Source organism: Protopterus annectens, chromosome 13.part0 (genome assembly GCF_019279795.1).
Source record: "Protopterus annectens isolate FY-2018-M chromosome 13.part0, PAN1.0, whole genome shotgun sequence".
NCBI lineage: Eukaryota > Metazoa > Chordata > Ceratodontiformes > Protopteridae > Protopterus > Protopterus annectens.
This window is the reverse complement of record NC_056747.1, coordinates 1,132,922,925-1,132,943,683: the sequence shown is the minus strand read 5'-3', so window position 1 is coordinate 1,132,943,683 and position 20,759 is coordinate 1,132,922,925. Positions and strand designations below refer to the sequence as shown.

Below are 20,759 nucleotides of genomic sequence, written 5' to 3'. Positions count from 1 at the left end.
ATAAGCAGTTTCAAAAGCCACCATTGCACATACACACATAATCTTAACACCCCTCTATGCTTCTCCAATACTTATTAACCTTAGAAAGACAGACTTAGCTAAACTGGACTCCTGTTCCAACAAAATAGCCATGTTTGCCACAGACTCTCCTTATAGGTCAAATCATTGTATAGCACTAAAGCAACAAAAATGTTTGGAACTACCTCTTACTCTTTAACCAGCATTCTCTAGTCCATAAAACTCTGTATCAGCCAGGAAAAAAAACTGTACTTCAAAATCTTTTGCACTGCCTCTCCAGCAACAGGACCCTCAGCTCCAGTAATAAATTTCTACTAGACATAACTAAAGGCAACATTGCTTCAGGTGAATCACTCGTCTCCAATTTCATACCTAAAAACTGGAGCACAATACCTAGCAATATATCATCTACTGCTTCTTTAGTTCAGTTTAAAAAATTACTTAAAACTCACCTAATGAATAGCTGGCTTTGCTTGTGTACAAATCCTGGATAATCCAACCCATAACTTACTAACCTAACTATACTCTAATCTCAGGTATCACACTGCTGTTATCAATAATAATAACAATGGTCCGCAGCCAACTTTATCATCTCCTTTAGCTATTGTATTCTCTCATGCTCTGTTTTGATTTTGTGACTTTATGGATGAATATGTGTTGTCTATTAGTCTGTCTTATACATATGATGTATCTGCAATATTCTCAATGTACTCAAGCTAAAGTATGATGTTTAATTCATCTGTATTGTTTACTTTACATCTATGTGGAGCTTTTCTCCCCTGGCCTCCAGTGAAAAAGGACTTGTGTCCAGTTGGACCTTCCCAGTAAACAAATGTAAAATAAATAAATCGTACAAGTGTTTGTTTGACAATTATATGGGCTGGCAGAAAATTATGGGTTTAATAGCACTAAAGATGAGTAAATTAGGGACAGAGCTATAAATGGACTGGCTGAAGTAGAACTGGCACAAAAGTTGCTTGTAGTGAATCTAACTTTACAAAAGACAAAATGACCAGAAAGGTAGAATTTGTTAAAAGACAGATGTGTATGTGAAGTGAAACATAAAGGTGCTAGTAATTTCCAGAAGAAGCATAACTCTGGTCAAGTTAAGTGAATGTCCAAAAAGCAGAGTGAACGTCAGCCTAGCAAATGCACAAGGACTAACCGTTACCATAGCAAGGCACAGCAATGAGCTGTATATGTAGAAGGTGAAACAATGTAATAAGGTAGACCATTTTGCTGTGGTTTGCAAGACTAACCATATTAAATAAGTTAATACTGAGAATGTACAGATAAACTAAAAAATAATGTTCAAAAAGCATTTTTCTTTGGTTCAGTTGTGACTGTGGCAGATGTTGAGGTTGATTGGCAAGTAAATGCCAATGTGTGGAATATTTGAAGTTTTATAACAGACGCTGTGGTTGACGGTCCCTATGATATCACTTACTACCCATAGAATGTTTCCAAAGCATTCACAGTAGCATGAGGCAGAGACTGGAATTCATAGCCCTGCAAGCAAGCTTAAGTGCATCAGCAAATTTATAACCATGTCTCAGAGGAAGGAGAACAAGTCTGAGTTTTAGGTTTTTGTGTGGGATGGTTCATAGGCGGCCACGGTGGTGCAGCGCCACCTCACAGCAAGATGTTCTCCGGTTCGATCCTCGGCTGGGGTGCCTTCTGTGCAGAGTCTGCATGTCCTCCCTGTGGTTGCGTGGGTTTCCTCCGGGTTTTCCAGTTTCCTCCCACATCCCAAAGACATGCTGTAGGTGGATTGGACACTCTAAAATTGGCCCTAGGTGTGAGTGTGTGCCTTCTGTGGAAGGTTGGGCGCCGGGCTGGCAACTCGACACCGTAAAACTCCACTGCCAATCATGAGCGGACAGGTGATCCACTGTGGTGACCCACAACTGGGAAAAGCCGAAAGAAGAAGGTGTGGGATGGTTCATACATAAATAATCTGCTCAGCAGAGCTATAGCATACAAATTGACTTAATTGCAAGAATAAATCAAGTCAGTATAGGCATGTTTGGTGAAGTGGACTTGCTTAACTGGGCACCAATGAAAATCAAATTAAAACCAAATACAGTTCCATATGCTTTAACTACACCCCAAAGGGTGCTATTTCCTTTGCTCTCCAAAGTAAAAGAGAACTGAAGTGAATACAAGATCTTAGAGAAAGTGTTACCAAACTAACAGAGAGTATACTGCCATAGTCCTAGTAACTGAAAAATGGTAAAGTGAGAATTTGTTTTGACTTGAAAAGGTTAAATGATGCTGTTGTGAGAGAAAGTTCATATTTCATATTAAAAGACATAGCACCCAAGCTAGTGAATGTAAGAGTGTTGTCTATGTTAGATGCTTTCAGTGGTCTCTGGCAAATACAGGTAGGGAAAGCCGAAGGCTAGCAGTATTCATTACAACTACGGAATGACTTTGTTTCAAAAGGCTGCCATTTGGTATAACCTCCGCACCTGGAATTTCCATCTTATCATGACCAACATCATTTTGCAAAACCACCACCTGTTTTAAAGCTTGGGCAATCTAAACCAACTATATTAGAAGTAGTGAACATAGTAACAGAGATAAAACAACTGAAACTGAGATCTCTAGAGAGGTTTGTTTTCATTTATATAAATGTATGATTGCTTATGTCGTAAGTGATGGTTGAATAAAGATATTTCTTGTTCAAAAAAGGGTCAAGAACTGAATAATTTATGTAACGTTGCTTAAGTTATATGATATATAACAATATATGTGAGGTATAATGTTTGTTAATGTTAATTTAATACAATTTGATTACTTTTGTATAAATGTAAATGCGTCTGTCACAAGTGATAAATAAATATGTTTAGATTAATTAAAGATGTTTAGAAAAAAAAGCTATCTTCTTCAAGCTAGAGGGGAACACTGCAAAAATCTGCAGAACCATGTTCCTGTGTTCTGCAAACTAATGCTAATGCCATAATCTGATGCAAGCAACAATGCAGTTGAGCAATTCCTAATGTGTCAACTTCAATGCATTGTAGCAGATAACAATCTGAGTCAAACTGAGTTGAGAATTAGCAGATCTATGTCTAGAAAATATGTTCCAGTACCAATGATTGATCTTCTTCAATTGGATGTTCCAGAAAAGGTAGCTGTCCAAGTTCAAGTGTTTGTGATAACAAACCAAGTGTCATCCAGTTGTTTCAAAATCTGGCATTCCTGATCCAGCTAATTCGGTTGAATCTAGTGACTGTAAAGGTTCTAATATAGCATGTTTTAATAATTTCTCAAAGTTTTCCTGTTGAAGGTTCTTCAGGTAGTTCCAGAAGTCCAGGAGTGTCTTGAAATGTTTGCACTATTTGAGTACTTCAATATCAGATGTAATTAATACCAATGTGGTATTCTTAATATTGTGAACTTTTTTACAAAAAGTTTTGAACGCTGTTACCTTGTGCTTAACTAATGTTTTCTCTTTCTCATGTTCAATCTAGATAAGTTTCATAACCTGTCCCTACATTTTCATAACATAGAAGAAACAGGACATTTCATTAAAAGTGGGAGATGCCATGGAACTTCAGTGTTACTATATTGTGTATATGTACCTAAAGTCATTGCCCTTTTTAATGCAAATATATAGTGATGCCCTTTTAAGAAAGTCTCTATCATAATACAGTAGGGGAGTAATGAATTGTTGGTCAGTTGGGTGTGAGATCAGAACCAGATCATAGGGCTCTAAGCAAGGTAATGGTCTAGCAACCCCCCCCCCCCCACAGCAGCCATTCCAGTGCACCATTACGTGGTTATCTCTCCACATTTACCATTAACACCGTTCAATCCTATCAATGTGCATTCTATTATCTTCCTTACTTCTACCAATTAGAGATTTTGGATTCAACTTGTTTCAAGTTTTATAGCATAAACACTGATGCCCATTTGCAAAACAGTCTCGCACTGATCACAGACTAGTGTGAGCAACAGTAAACTTTTCTTCCCTTGAAACTCGCATTCATTAAAGATGCATTGAAACTCACTTTCATTGAAAATGCATCTATTCAGTGGCAGATTAAATGTAACTTGGGCCCCAGGCAGTTTTCAGCCCATGAGCCACCTACACATTTTAGAACCATGCATAAATGCATGTGCTCTTTGGTTCACCTTCCTGATTGTTTTAAATTATATTTCTTTTAATATAGCAACATTTATTAACACAGCAACATTTGTTAGAGTAAGTTTATATTTGTGTTTTTAACATTTTTCCAGAAGCAGTGAAACAAAATGTATGGCCCAGTAATGACAAAAATATCCATTTCAGAACATTTCAGACTAATAAGGCTCCTCAAACTGCTGTCATTATAATCATCCAATGTCCATATTCAACAATTATTGCCACTTTATTGACTGTGTACACATCACATGTCTGATTATGATAAAAATAGCCATAGTAAAGTACTCCAATCTGCTTACGCAAATACATATTAGTCTTACAAAGACACACTAATGACTTTTTAACTTTATCAGGTCAGCAGGATCAAGTTAGCTTTATCCATGGTCATCCATCAAACCCAGCAATTAAACATCCTTGACTGCATCCTTATCAGATGACTGTGTCAAAAAATTAACAATAATAATGACCAAAGTCATGTCTTTCAAATGTGTTTGTCACAAACACACGGTAGCCAAAGTACGCGCGCGCGCACACACACACACACACACACACACACACACACACACACACACACACACACACACACACACACACACGCACATACACGCACACACGTGCACTAGTCCCGCAATGCCAGATTAAAGACAGTTTTAAAATGACCAGATGATAAGAGTGTGAGGCACTTCCATCCACAGAGAGCCCCCACCAGCAGTTATATTCACTTTGCTGAGTGTCTATATCTCTTATTGTTATGAAAAAATAAATTACATGTATTCTATTTGTATGAACTACACAAAAATTGTATAGAAATCACTAGCATCATACTATAAGATCCAGCAATGTGTAGCAGAGTACTTATGAGAGCATAAGAAATATTAACCACACAATAACATATGCTAGGACAATATGGTAAAAAGTCATCTGAATAATTCCACAGAACTATTACTAATATAGAGTTTGTGGCTTGCAAACAATTTTGCACTTTAGTGCTTCAAATGCAGTGCATGCTGCCCTTGAAGAATACATTTAAAACATTGCAATGCTGATGATATTACCATACCATTTTCTGAACTAGATCAGCTATGCAAAAGGGAATAACTGGCAAATGACAACATGTTCATAGTTACTAAGTATTCATTCTGGATGCCATTAAGGAGCCTAGCTGAAATTCCCAATTGCTCCAAAGCACTGTCTAGTTAAGTGACTTGCTCAAGGTCAAACATGAGGTAATGAAGGTGGAGGTGGAAAGATTCATACTCTACATCCTTGCCACAAGACACAGCTCATTAACAAGTCAGAGCTTTAGTCCCCTGATCTAACTTCCAGAGCTTTTAACTAAATGCAGAAATCCTTTTCAATCTGCTCTTACAGAGAAAAGTGTATCATATATATGACAATGACTATATAATGAATGCGAAAGATTAGATGTTTCTGATCGTCACTTCAAATAACCTAACAAATGTCAACCCCTTTTGCAATTAGATAATCAGTGGCTCAGGAAACCAAACGATGTAAAAAACAAAAACTTCAATAAGAATACCAACAACCTACACACTTTCACTAAAAAGCAGGTTGTAAAAAAATAGAGGCTGATACCATAATCATATAAATACTTAACATTCTTAAATACATTACCAGTAACTGCCAATCAAAATCACATTTCCATTTCCTAATAGGACTCAGTTCCTGGAGGCTGTAAAGAAGGTACCACAAAAAATGTACTACTAAAATTCAACAAGTTTAGACTATGTTGCACAATCAAGGCCTTTTAATAAATTAACCCCATCCTTTAGTGCAGTGAATAAAGCAAAAAATTAAAGACAATATAAATACTGCAGCAACTTTTGTTCAAACACCCACAAGTTATAAAAAAATCAGGAATATTACTGCATACAACATATTTGGGAGTGTGGTTTACATGCCTGCAGGACACCTATGTCTCATTTTGACCTCCCTATGTCTTCTATGTCACCAAGGTATCCCCCCTGACATCACTCAGTATACAGGTCTGACCTAACTGAATGGTTAATAATGCTATGTTGTTGCATACACAGCCAGATTGTGGACAATGAGGACCTATGCAAGGTAAAGAATCAGGCCCCCACCAACCGTACCAATATCCCATTGCTTGACTGTCCCTCTCCACTCAGTGTACATACTATTTTTTCTTTACTTTTACAATTATCAAAGAGATTTAGATATCATTAAAACTTATTTCATTTTTAGGGAAAAAAAAAACATCAACTGTAATTTTCCAAACAAAACAAAACCCTCTTCACTTGCAACTCACATTTAGTGAAAATGCATGACCTCAGTGAACTACATGACACGTGCTAGAATTCCTACTCAAACAGGCATATAGTGAAGTACTAATTAGTGTCTATGTGAAGGATGTGGGAATTCATAAGACAACTGTATAACACATTTGCTAACAGCCTGGGACAACCCAAGTAACACAAATGTCCCTTTTCAGGAGCAGCCCAGGAGTACCATCTATTGAGGTAATTAGGGAAAGTCACACAGAAGACAAATGATGGCTGAAGAAATTAAACCATGTACAACAGGAAGCAGCTCTTAAAGGGCTTATAGCCTTACTTGTCTGCCTTATGTACTAGACAAAAGTGTTGCAGCACACACATACTGCGTTTCACACCTGTGTCTGCAGAAAACAAGTAGAATTAAAAATATATTCATAGTTAAAAATTAACATTAAACTCAAACTTCATCTTGTCCAGTTTATTTGCATCTAAATAATAAATACACAGTCAACATTCAAAAGAACAAGGAAACCAAGAATCACATCCAAAATGATGATTCTCCAATTTACTACAATAAATTTACTACAGTCAGTTTCCTTCCTTTACATCATAACTATTCCTGTTCATAGGTAGTTACTAGGTTTGCAATTCAAGGGTTCATTGAGGAGCCTAGCCTAGCCTAAATTATGAGTTGCCCCAACTGTCTGGTTAATCAAATTGCTCAAGGATGGCATAAATATAAGGCAAAATCAGAGATGCTGTTCAAAACTGGAGACAGATAAGAACAGGCTGCTTACTCTAAATCTACTTAAAAAGTCAACGGAGCAACACATTTTGCATCAGTATATAAAACTGCAAAACTCTAATGACTGACATTGACTGACTGTAATCCCCAGAGATTTACCAAAGGAAAAAAAAGTCAAGCAAGGTCTGACAGTTGGTGTTGTGGATTAAGGATCTTACCACCTATGGCTAAGGTACAGAGTTTTAGCCTGAGCAAGTCACTTAAATAAACTGTCCTCTCTAACTAGGGCATTACACACTCACACACTCAGTTCTGGTGTATTTTTGAATCCATTCCATTCTACTAAATCTGCCTGCCCTTTCCATTGTGCTGTGAAAATTAGATCTCTCAATACCAACTTCTTGTACTGCTCAGTCATATCTATAAAGCAAAAATTGCATATAAAGTAAATTCATCTCATTCTGTTCTGAATCTCACACAAGGTGCTCCCATTACATTCTGTGAAAATTTAATTTTGTGCGAGGTCCATGTGTGCCCTATTGGCTGAAAGTGAAGGATGCAGGATGCTGAGTAAACTAGGAAACTTTTTTTGTTTGTTTATAGCAGCATTATGCTGGAAAACCTTTTTTTAATGAATCTGCTGGATCTGGCACTGTATGAGCTACTGATGTGTTAATATCATTATAACTTTGCTGCCATATTGTTTGTAATAGCATTACCTGTTCATCATTAACCACACTGAACCCTGATATACTTCATAATGGTTTATACTTGTAGCATTCTGTATTTTGTACCACCATACTGTACACACTGTGGGTCTCAATGATGTGCAATCAGAGGAAATTGGAAGTGATTTAATCACCATCAATCAATCATTTGACACAACTATATACATGTATGCATATATAGTTGTGTCAAATGATTGATTGATGGTGATTAAATCACTTCCAATTTCCACTGATTGCACATCATTGAGACCCACAGTGTGCACAGTATGGTGGTACAAAATACAGAATGCAACAAGTACAAACCATTATGAAGTATATCAGGGTTCAGTGTGGTTAATGATGAACATGTAATGCTATTACAAACAATATGGCAGCAAAGTTATAATGATGTTAACACATCAGTAGCTCATACAGGGCCAGATCCAACACAACTATATACATGTATGCATATACTGCAGTGGTGGTGCTGCGGTAGCGTTGTTGCCTCACAGTAAGACGTTGTCCTGTTCGATTCTCAGCTAGAGCGTCTTCTGTGTGGAGACATGCGTGAATGGGCGTACCTTCATTGAAGGTTGTGCGTCAGGGCCGGCAACTCAGCACATAAAATCTACTGCCAATCATTAGCAGATTGGAGTTCCGCTGTGGCGACCCCTAACCGGGAAAAGCCGAAAGACACAACATATACATGTATGCATATATGTACATACATACACATATACTCACAAACACACACACATTTTCTTACAAAAATACTGCAACTGCAATTAAGACATCAGAAATACTCAAACTTTTAAAACATTCATTCATTTCTCCATGACTGTATCACTGGAGATGTGGCTCTGATAGTTTTTTTGTATTGTACTTTCATATATATACATTTTTTTCAGAATGACTCTTTGCAGCGCCAGAATCGTGAAATGGAGGCTGACTTTGCCACTGAATCTAGAAGCTATCAAGACACAATTAGTCATCTGGAGGAAGATCTCCATAACTTGAAGGATGAAATGGCTAAGCATCTGCAGGAGTACCAAGACCTGCTGAATGTCAAGCTGGCACTGGATATTGAGATTGCCACTTACCGCAAACTACTGGAAGGAGAGGAGAGCAGGTATGGCCATAATGTGAAAGAGTACTGTTTGGAAGCCTAACATCTGCACTTCATTGATTCACTTGAAATAGCTGCCCATGTCACAGAGAAAGCTGAAAATGCTTAACACAGGCTGTAGGTATATCAAAGTGTGTTCCTCGATGAAAAGTACATTGCCCCAAGTAATGAAGCATGACACAAAATGCTTTTAGCAGCTAGAAAATGGGTTTATCAGTCCTTTTACCACACTTCAGAGACTCTTTTTCTTATTAAAAGGGCATTATATATCTCTATTATTCTGTCTGTATGTTAGATGTGTTGTTGCATCTCCTTAAGTTTTCAGCTAAAGGAGTGCCTCAAACCTTAGGATTTTTCCCCATTTGATGCATCAACACTGCTATCAATGGTATAGTCATCAAGGTCTGAAAAAAGGGAAGGAAATAGAGAGGGTACTTAGGATGAAAATGAGTATCTGTGAGAAACCATTCCCGGTTTGGCCATTAATGTAGACTTTTGCATTATTATTCCTCTCCGGCACTGCTAGTTTTTCTATACATACAGGTAAACCCATTAGCAATAGTACATCTGAAGACAGGCTTCTGCAGTTACTGGAGCAAAAAGTTCAGCTTTTAGTTGCTGGAGCTCCTCCCCACAAAGAAGTGAAGAAAGAGGTAAGAACACATGTGCATCAACTGTAAGCCTACTCTTTATTAAATGCAGCAGTAACTTATTAGGTTGCTACATTAACAAACAGCTCATTGCAACCTAAATAAAAAGTTTAGCAGTTTGTAAGCTGCATTAGGCATTCAAGATCATTTAAAGACAGCAGGGAGCAGCAAATGGATGTGTTACCCAGTGTGACAAATTCTCCTTGTTCCAGCTCTGAGGACCATTGTCTTTATAATTCCCTAAAATATTATTATTTTTAACAATTACTAGAGGCATGCTGGACTCAGAAAAGAAGACTGAACACACTTCAGTAAGGATACCATAATAACAGCAGATTTGCTTCATCAGTATTCTGCAACACTATATCAGGCAGAGAAGTAGGACAAATATGAGAAAGAAATTAAGGAGAACTCGTTAGAAATGGAGCATTAGCACCGATAGTACAAAATGCAAGAAGAATTAAAACTATTTTGCAAGGGGGCAGGCAAAAGGTAAAGCACCAGAATCTGATGGTATTTCAATAAAAATGTTGGACGCCACATAAAATACAATGCAATAATTAACAAAGGCTTATATTAAGGTTTTAGAAACAGCCTTTGTCATGGAGGGAAGCAGCAGTGACTGTTATTCCAAAGCAGAGGAAACATTCAATGCCACTATCTCTATTGAACCATGACTACAAATTATTCATGTCAATACTTGCATGGTGATTGACCAAATGTCATTCACAACTGACTGGAAACAATTCTGAATTTGTTGGGGGAAGCAGACATTTGATATGTTGAAATTGGGTTAACACTGAAAAGTGTGCATTGAGTAATGATATATTACTGATCATCAGTTTAGCTGCAGAAATGGACCTTGTCAGAGTAAAATGGTGTAACCTAACAAAGCCACTTAAAAAATACTAACTTTTTAACAATAACAATAAATGATAAAAAATGTATACAGTGTGTGTTTTCTGTAGAATCTGCAAATTTGATTTAGTCATATAAAAAGCTTCTGTTGCTAGGGTGAAAATGCATACTGGAAGCTATTTTTATACAGACTTTCAAGAGAAACAAGGCAAGGTTGTTCTCCGCTTTGTTTTTTGGGGAGTTTTTTTGTTTTTTTTTGTTTTGTTTTGTTTTTTATCATTAAAACCTCTAGCAATGATGACAAGTTCTTTAAATTTACAAAAGTATTTGATAGGAAGACGTTAAGATGTTTCTGTATGCAGATGATATTTTCATATATTTAGCAAAGCCAGAGATGAATACTGACTAACTGTTTCAACTACTACTGGATAGATTTGAAACAATTTGGGGTTATAACATCAATAAAACAAAATCATGAGCAATGCCTGTAGCTTTTAAATAATTTCCTGCATTACAACTAAAGTTATGTATAGAAGAAGTACATTTAATATTTCAGAATATGGTTAGGATAAAATCTTTGAAATATTATTAATAAGAGTTATGGAGATATGAAAAAGAGGTTAATGAATTAATTCTGCAAATATAAAATAAATGGATCAGAGGATAGATGTTTTGTATATTTTGTTCTCCCTCTGATATGTGCTTTTCATGCACTGTCTATAGATATTCCAGTAAATGTTTGAAGATATTTAAAATATAATGAAAGTCTTTGTGTGAGATGGTTTACTAAATCTATATTATGAAGTTGTCCAGCTAAAATTAATTTACTTTTATATACTCCTGAATATAAGGCTAAATTATAAAAGCTAATATTGGAAATATTGACTGTTTAGAAAGGTACTCATTGTGGAAATATCATTGTCGGAGGTTTCTGTATATAATAAAGCAGACTGCAGTGACATTATACAATATATGTAAAAAATATACCACCTATTGGACACAGTGAAACAGGACTGCTGGGTGAGACTGGTTTAAGAAACTGAAAGGAGAGGAAACAAAACAGACTTACTAAGAACAGGTGAGGTATGATTTACCCAAAATTTAAATACTGAAGTATGAAGGGATGAATGGAACAGCTAGATTTTTCAGGACTGACAAAATTATTGGAGGCCATGCTCCAATAGGAAGTAAAATATACACTAGAAAATAGAAATGACTCTCCAGTAAAATAGTCTTGGATTAGATTAATTACTCATGTAAAAAAAGCATTGCAGGCTTTCAATATGGAGACAGCAAGGAAATGGGGTAGGTTTGGAGACACTGACAGATGAAACAATATATTAAGTATCCCAAAGAGACTACTATAGTCATTAACAGACAACAAAGTTTGCAATATAGATATGTGGCACAAAGGATGCCATGAAGAATGTATAAAGATAAGACAGTTAATAAATGAGGAACTAGAAAAATGAATATAAAGATGAGGCTAGCAATTAATGAATATAAAAATGAGGAAACTGCTATTGATTTCCATTTTTTGATGAATATGATTAACAAAATTGTTATATTTTTTCTTGTTTGGTTTTGAACTTGAATGATGGTTCCTCCTTTTATTTTGATCATTATTGCTTTTAGTTAATAAAATATTGGACCCCTTTCTTTACGTAGTTATGCTGAATGTTATTTAGAGTTCTATATAGTTCAGTTTCAGGAGTTAGCAACTTTATATAGATATCAGATTAATGCATCTCAAAGGATAAATATCCAAATGACAATGTGGATCTAAGTAGTGTTAACAATGGAGACTGAATTCACATTATTGTTATTTATGAACATAATTGTAACACGGCTTTGAAGGATTTATGGGCATAATAATGAAAGGATTTGTTGTCTGTATATACTAAAGATGAATTTGATTAAAACCTGGAATTCAAAAAATAAGAGCATAAAATATGGGAAAAAATAACATCTGCAACAATAAGTTAGAAAGAATATGGAAAGACATGTACACACATTTATTTAGAAAAATCAAATTTCATTGGTTATTATAGTCGATTATTAACCCAAACAGTCTAGAACAAACAATGCAAAGTCCACCTCTGGGTAGCCAGTGCTAGTGGCATAGAGGGATAAAAGCTTGAACTACAGCCCAAGTGAACCAAGCTCAGTTAACAGATCAGGCACTTAACCACACTGGCAGAGGAGCATTGGTACACCTGTCCTGGAGGGAGGGTAGGCTGGACCAGCACATGCAAATGCACAATCCCTTGTAGGAGACTGGACATTTTATTTATTTACTTACTTACCTATTTTGCTTTTGTTTAATGGGTTTGTCCGACTGGGTTTAATCCAGAAAAAAAAACTTTTCAGGGCATAGCAGGTTAGAGACTACCCTCCCTACCAGGGATTAATATCAGAGTATAGGCAAAGAGAAAGGGACAGGGGAGTCCTAAGTGAATGACCAGCTCCAGTACAGTTTTGAGTTCTGTCTATAACAGAAGTTTCTACTAAAAAAGGGACAATTAGTAAGGCATATAAAATATTTCATGAGGACTATAAGAATCAATCAGAGAAGTTTAGAAAAGATTGGGAAAAGAGACTGGACAAGCAATTTACAAAGGAAAAATGGAAGGACATATGTATGACTCCTAAGTATGCAACAAACTCCAGAAGGTGTGAAGGTGTAAGATGTTTGTTTGGAAGCATTTGCATAGGTATTTTTATACCCCGAGAAGACTTCATAGAATGTTTCCGAAAGTAGATAAATGCTTGAGATGTGATGGAAAAGAGAGCATTGACTGTGAAGACGTTTTTTTGGGGGAGTGTGATGAGTTGGCGGATTTTGAAACTAACAAATGAACCAAAGAAAAAGTGCAAAGGGGACAACTTGGCTGTTTAGCCTACAAATATTTTAATCACCACTTTTGTCTAAAACAACAGACTTCTTCAGAAACACATTTTTTTAAGAAAGAAAAGCTAAAATATATATAGCTTACCTAATCACAAACCTAATAAAATATTGTACAAGCCATAATTAATTAATTAAATTATCAAATAAAATAATCTTAAAGACGTAATATTTAAAATAAAAAATGTGTATAAATATAAATAAAACATTATTTATTAACTTTTAATCTCCTATTTTTAATGAAACATTTGATGTTTATAGTGTCATTTAAACCTGGAAAATAATTCTGCCTTGAGCTTTACTGCCATTCAATCTCTTTCATCTCCAACCTGTTTTTGAAATCCCCTCCCATTAAATCTTCTGGAACTTGTCCAAGTACAAAGAATAAAAATTTCTTGTATTTAATACACCCACATAAATGCTTAAACAAGGCATTGTTGGTATCTTTAGTTTTAATAGAAAACAAGTGTTCCTTATTCTTTTACTTAAAACTCTAGTAGTCATACCTATGTAAAAAGCTTGACACACAGAGCACATACTGGTGTAAATGACTCCTTTGGTTTGGACATACAAGTAAAATGACCATGTACTCTAATAGTTTAGTCTAAATGCTCCAAAGTAATATAGAGCCCTTCAAAAATGAACCTACAAACCCCACATACCCCACATGCTCCACATTTATAAGTATCTTTGGCTTTATTAGTAAATAAAGGAACAATTTTGGTGTTGTCATTTTGCAATAGTGATTTAAAACAGTCTTTTTTATATAGAATACAAAACTTAAATTGTGTTTTATTTGTATTTATATGTATTTTTATATTTTAAGTACTGTGTCTTTAATATTATTTGATAACTTAATTATGGGCATGTAAAATACATTATTAGGTTTGTGATTGGGTGATTTTATATATATATATATATATATATTTATATATATATATATTTTGGTGGGGGGGTTTAAAAAAAAAGATACGGTTCTGAAGAAGTCCATTGTTTTAGACAAAAGCGGTAATTAAAAATGTTGCATGCTAAACAGGCAAGTTGTCCCCTTTGCCCTTTTTCTGTGGTTCATTTCTTTGTCTTTGGTGTATATTATCACAGGTCAGAATGTTCTTATTTTTTATTTTAGCTGTTTTTAAAGAAGGTCCAATGTCTTGCACTAGTGGGGATGAACTACTTGACCTTACTATTCACATGATTCTGGATAGTCAACAGAGAACACATCAAAGTTTGCAAAGTGCTCTTAGTGAGATGCAAAAATCTCTGATATATTTGGCTGGTCAGACTGCTGATATAAAAAGTTGCAAAGAGAGTGCTAGTAGTAAAGGTATCATTATTAATGGTTTTGTAAAAGATGGACCTACCATTATTGACAATAACTGAGGTTTCTCCTTTCATGAATCCAGTGAAAGCCAATGTTTTAAAGACTTCTTTACAGTCTTATAGAGTAATTTTAATCCACTTAGAGATACTGCCAAAGTCTAGTCTGTTTTTTTTTTGTTTGTTTTTTATATAAATGGTAGCTCAGTTGCTACAATTTGTGTCTGAAGAAGCAATGTTTTACATTGTGAAAGTGCTTACATCTGTTTAATAAAGACTTGTGGAAGAAGCTTAGAGAGACTTTTGTGAGTTGCCTGTATTTGCCTTGTTCCTGCACGGATATTTTTGGGATTTGTTCTACTTTTGCTGATTTATCCTTGTGGTTTATCACCAAGTAGTGCTTTTTGTATGCAATTATTCCCGGCAGGTTACACTTTTTTAAATTTCTCAGAGGGCTTATGTCAAATGATTCCTTTTATCTGTAGGTTTTAGAATGTTTTAATAAACCCGGAACTTAATTTAAATTAAACTACTTATTAACAACAACAATATATTGGTTCATAGGTTCATAGGTTCATACTAGGCTATCTGCCCTAGGGCATTTATAAGCCTAGCCAGAGTGTGTTTGGCATTCGCCACCCATTTTAAATTAATTTTGCTATGCCCTTTTTCGAGGTTAGTATGTCTAACAGTGACACAGAAGTGATACCTGGAGTAAACCTACAATCTCCCATCCACACATCAAGATTCCTCTTGAAGAGAGTCAATGAGGGACTCTGCCTAACCTGGTCTGGGATTTTATTCCAGAGTGAAGGGAGCCTCTGGGTTATGAATCTGTCCCTCCAGCATGTCCTATTTATTTCAGTGCTGAGGTTCAAGTCTCTCGAGCGCATAGCTCGATGGGATTTGGATTTTCTGAGGTGCAGCATGTCCATTAATTCTGGGTTGGACATGGCTTTATACGTCAGGCACAGATCGCCTCTGAGCAGGCGGTATGCCACTGAGTAGAGCTGGAGTTTCTTTAACCGGGCAGCATATGGCATCTGTTTGAGCCCTTTGATCCTCTTGGTGAGGTACTTTTGGGGTCTTTCCAGTTGCTGTAGGTGTCTGGTAAGGTACATCCCAAAAGGGGCATTGTACTCAATTATGGGCCTGATGAGGGATGAGTAAAGAGGCACGATGACCTCCCCTGATCTAGATGTGAATCCATTCATGATTAGGTGGGCTATATAAAATGTTCTTCTAACCACTTTGGCCACGTGGTTGTCAAATGAGAGATTGCTATCAACTTGAGTCCCCAGGTCCCTAATTACTTCTTCTGTACTTAGTGGATTACCACCTATGTGGTAATTTGTGGGCACTTTGTTTTTGCCAAAGGGGATGACTATACACTTTTTGGCGTTTAGCTTGAGGTCATGGCTCTGGCACCAGTTGTCTGTTTCTATGAGGCCCTTTTGGAGGATGCTTGTGTCGGCTGGAGAGTCGATATAGTGCCCAGTTTGCAATCATCTGCGAATTTGGTCAGCCACAGTCCTTCCGTGTTGGCCTATACCTCCGAGAAATATATACCGAACAAGAGAGGTCCCATGACTGAGCCTTGTGGGACGCCACTTGTAACTGGTTTAGAGTCTGACATGGCTCCAGCAATTCTAACCATGTGGGTTCTGTCCTTGAGCCAGTTTGCAACCCATCTAGTGACATAGGGGTTTATATTTAAGCTGGTGAGCTTATCTATAATGCCCGAGTGGGGTATTCTATCGAAGGCTTTTGTGAGGTCCAGGTAGGCTGTGTGGACCACCTTCCCCTCGTCAATGGCCTTGGTGACTGTTTCAAAGAAATTGACCAGGTTTAAGAGGCAGGATCTGCCCTTAACAAAGCCGAACTGGGTAGGATCCAGTGTCTGTAGGTCCCCAATATCTTTATTTATGAGGTCCATGATGATCCTTCCCATAGCTTTGCAGACCAAGCTAGTCAGGCTTATGGGGCGATAGTTTCCAGGATCAGTTGAGGTACCACCTTTGTGGAGAGGGACCACTGTTGCTGTACGCCACTCTTTGGGTACATATCCTGTAGTAAGGCTGAGATTGAACAGTAGTTTTATGTTTGGGTTTAGCTCTTCTTGGAGTTCATGTAGGATGCAGCCCGGGACACCGTCTGGTCCCATTGATGCTGTGCTTTTGCTTTGGAGAGGGCAGCTCTTACCTCAGCATCTGAGATGTCAGGGGGGCAGCACTCTGCTGGGATAGATATTTGCCCTTTTGGTGGGGAGGGGGGGAGAAGTTTGCGCTGAATCTGTCAGCTAGGATGTTGGCAATGTCTGTGGGTTCGGTGTATTTTTTGTCATTATGAACTAATTCTGAGCATATCTGGGAATTCCCACCCAGGTTCCTAACATAACTAAAGAAAGCCTTGTGATTATCCTTAGTGTCCTGTGCAATTTTTCTCTCGAAGCTGGCCTTAGACGATTTTATGAGTGCCCGTAGTTTTTTGCTAATACTGATCAGAGATGCCTTCCCTTTTTGGGATTTTGCTCTATCATGTAGTAGCTTCCTCCTTCTATTGTATAGTTTGTTTATGGCTGGGGTCCACCAGACAGGATGTCTTCCTTTGAAGGATTGGGTCTTGGTTTTATTTGGGATTGCAAGATCCATGCATTCCTGAAGGTGTTCATAGAATGCGTTTATAAAGGATTCTGCAGTCTGGGCCGTATTTTCCACAGGCCTGGGGGCTTTGAAGGATTCCACCTTGGTTTTGAGGAGTGTGAAATTTGCTTTAGAGAAGTTTTTTACTGTGGTTTTCTGGGCAGGGGGTGGGATCGGGATGTGAATATCCAGTGAGATTAGTTTATGGTCTGATCTTACCAGTGAGGGATACACTTCTGGTCACAGAGTCCCCATGTTGGTGATGATCAAGTCCAGTATGTTTTCCCCTCTTGTGGGAGTTGTAACAAGTTGTTCCATAGCATTTGAGTTTATAAATTCTAGGAACTTTTGGGCTAGGGTGTTGGAGCTAGAGTAATGCTCCCAGTTTATGTTTGGGTAGTTGAAGTCGCCCAATATAATGGTGTTTGGAGAGACCTTCATATTTTCCAGTGTTCTCAGGAAGGCCGAGTGGGGTTCCTGGGTTTGGGAGGATGGTCTGTAGCAGGCTATAAACTGGAAGGCAGTTTTACCCACTGTTAGTTGCACATGGATAGTCTCTGATGCTTTGTGCTGTGCCACCAACCTGGAGGTGTGGGTATCTTTGACAAATATTGATACCCCCCTCCTTTTGTGGTTCGGTCCAAGTTTTGGGACCGAAAAGCATGGTATGAGGTATAACCTGGTAGTGCTGGGGTGCTCTCGGGAGCCTTGAACCAGGTTTCTGTTACTGCACAGATATCGATGTTCTCCATGCTAAGGAGAGTTTCGAGTGCGTGCATCTTGAGGTTTAGACTTCTGGCATTGAATAGCATTACTCTTAGTTTCTTATCCCTTGTGATACCTATGGAGGTGGGTTTGTCTTTTGAGCCTTGCCTAAAAAAGGCACTATGGGGGTAGCAAGAGCCTTTGCCAATATCCAAAAGCCCAGGGGTGACAGGTGCAAGCCATCCCTAGCGAAGCATCGTGGCTTGTCAAGCATGCCATCCCAGGCTGACAGGCATAGGACAGTTAAAAGGCAGTATTGTCCAGTTAGATGAGCATATTATTAATATGTTTAAGCATTTTCCAGATATGCAATCTGAGTATGATAACATCTTTATTCTTACCGGGAAACTTGAAGCCACTATTGTGATTCATAAGCAGAAGAAGATTTTAAGGGACAGGTTGGCTTACAAATCCAAGACTGTGTATCCCTTGGTAAATGGAAAACATCCTTCTTCTTCTATTCTTGCTAGTAATTCTACTTCCAAGGTTCAATTTAATTCAAGTTTTCAGATAAATGATGGTTTTGTCCCTTTAAACAATGATAGACATTTAAACAGAAGGGACATCAATAGTTCGGATGATTTAGCCATCCCTCAGCAGAGAAATGATGGATTCCGCGGTAGCCCCAACTTTTGCCAATTTAGTATTAGGCTAGTGGGAAACAAATTTTACTTTTTAACAGATATTATGATAAGGTTTTTTATCACTAAAGATTTGTTGATGATTTTTTTTTTTTATTTCATGGAACTGATGATGAATGTATAGAACTTGTTGAATATTTTTTATGTAAAAATTCAGAAAATGATAACCAGCTTTGTGTTGCTTTTTACCCTTGCAGAATTATCATACCTGGTCAGTCATTCACCAGTTTTCAGCTTCGAGGTGAGTATCCCTTGCTTGCAATCTGACACTAACTAGTTTTAATTTGAGTAATGTGCAAACCTCTGTACATCTTATTGTGCCTTACTAAGCTGCATGTGTTAGGACAACAATATCAGATAAGTTTGTTTTGGTTATTTGTTTAATTCATATGCACTGAACGCTAAATTAATATCTACCTAAAATCATGACAGAATTTAGACCAACTTGTAGGACCAGACAGTTATGAATTTCTCTATCTAGTTCATCTACAGGAGAATACAGACAGCTTCCTGTGCAACTACCTTCCCCCTCAAACCCTACTGGACTGCTTTTTATTGCCCCATCACACGCACACTTAAAAATCAAAGCACAGCATAATCCAGTATACTTAGATACTACATTATAACTGCACACATCTTTTGTAAATCACTGCTTCTTTAAAGCTTGACTGAATATGCTATCTTCAAACAATCATGTATTCCCTCTTCTGCAACACTTCTTACCCTTCCTCCTCAGGATGTCTGTATCTTATTCCACCCCCCTTCACAATTTTGAACATGCAACCAGCTCAGTGGAGTAGAGGAATAATACCCTGACCACGTGAAATGGGAATAATTAGTGACCAGGACAACTGGCAGTGCTGCCAGAGAGGGTGGGTGGTGCCTGTTCTGGGGAAGAATGGTGGTTCGCAGCCAGCTGTGAAAGAGCATGCATGCATGGATTTTTCGGGGGAAGGACTGGTAGTCGCTGCTGTGATGTGGGAGTACATGTCAATACCAGAGGAAGGGTTAAGACCTTACTATAAAAAAATGACCTTGTTGCTATTATGCCTGCAAGAGCACAAATGTCATCCAATGTCTGCTTGGTTGACAACTCCCCTTACAGTCTCCCATCTTGGTGGATCTGAAGAGGTTCCTCACCTCCAGGGAATCAATGGTCCTGTGTACCACTGAGGAAAACTAGATGGTTGACAGGAAGAGGGTAGAAAAAAGAAAAAAAATGGGGCATGCACATCATAACTCATTTTTCCCTACTGCTGAACAAAAGAGAAAGCACAGTGCTTTCTAACCTGTGTTAAAACTATTGAATTCATCCACCATCTTGCTTATTCTGCTGTACACAAATGTCACCAGCTTTATACATCACCCCTGAGACTTGACCTCCAGAACTGCATGCTGCATACTTTACCCTAGCATCTATACCCATAGGTAGTGTTTGCAACCCCTTTTGCACAATGGCTGGAGTGATTCATTCTCCCCATTATACATCATCTCATATCCCTCTCCTTTTGTATCTTAATCCTCCTGGAGCCACAGATTAGGTAATTTTGTCCCTGGATTATATCTTCTGTGGTATGGTACCTCTCACCCCTTAGCATTAAATCCTGAGTGTCACTAACTGGACAACTCCAACAAATTATTGACATCTTCTGGGAGACAACACCCCTTCCCCATTCTTTTGTCCACCACCATCAATATATATAGACAGATAGAGAGACAGAGTTACTGTGTATATTACTGAATGATCATTTGGTCAGCTGGCGCAAATGGATGTTCATTTTACTGGTTGGGCCTGCACAATAATGCAGTCACTGGCAAAGTAATTGTTGTACTAAAGAGAATGTGCTTGTGTGTCTATATATATATATATATATATATATATATATATATATATATATATATATATATATACACACACACATATATATATATATTTTTTTTTATATATATATATATATATATATATATATA

General features: G+C 37.4%; 1 protein-coding gene across 1 annotated transcript in view; it reads left to right on the top strand.

Moving 5' to 3' along the window:
- Positions 1 to 20,759, top strand: part of LOC122788151 (glial fibrillary acidic protein) — a 179,605-nt gene that overhangs the window by 136,853 nt on the left and 21,993 nt on the right. Inside the window, exons 6-7 of the mRNA XM_044055117.1 lie at positions 8,787 to 9,007; positions 18,986 to 19,029. Of these exons, the coding sequence (XP_043911052.1) occupies positions 8,787 to 9,007; positions 18,986 to 19,029 (265 nt within the window). The remainder of the gene's footprint in view (positions 1 to 8,786; positions 9,008 to 18,985; positions 19,030 to 20,759) is intronic.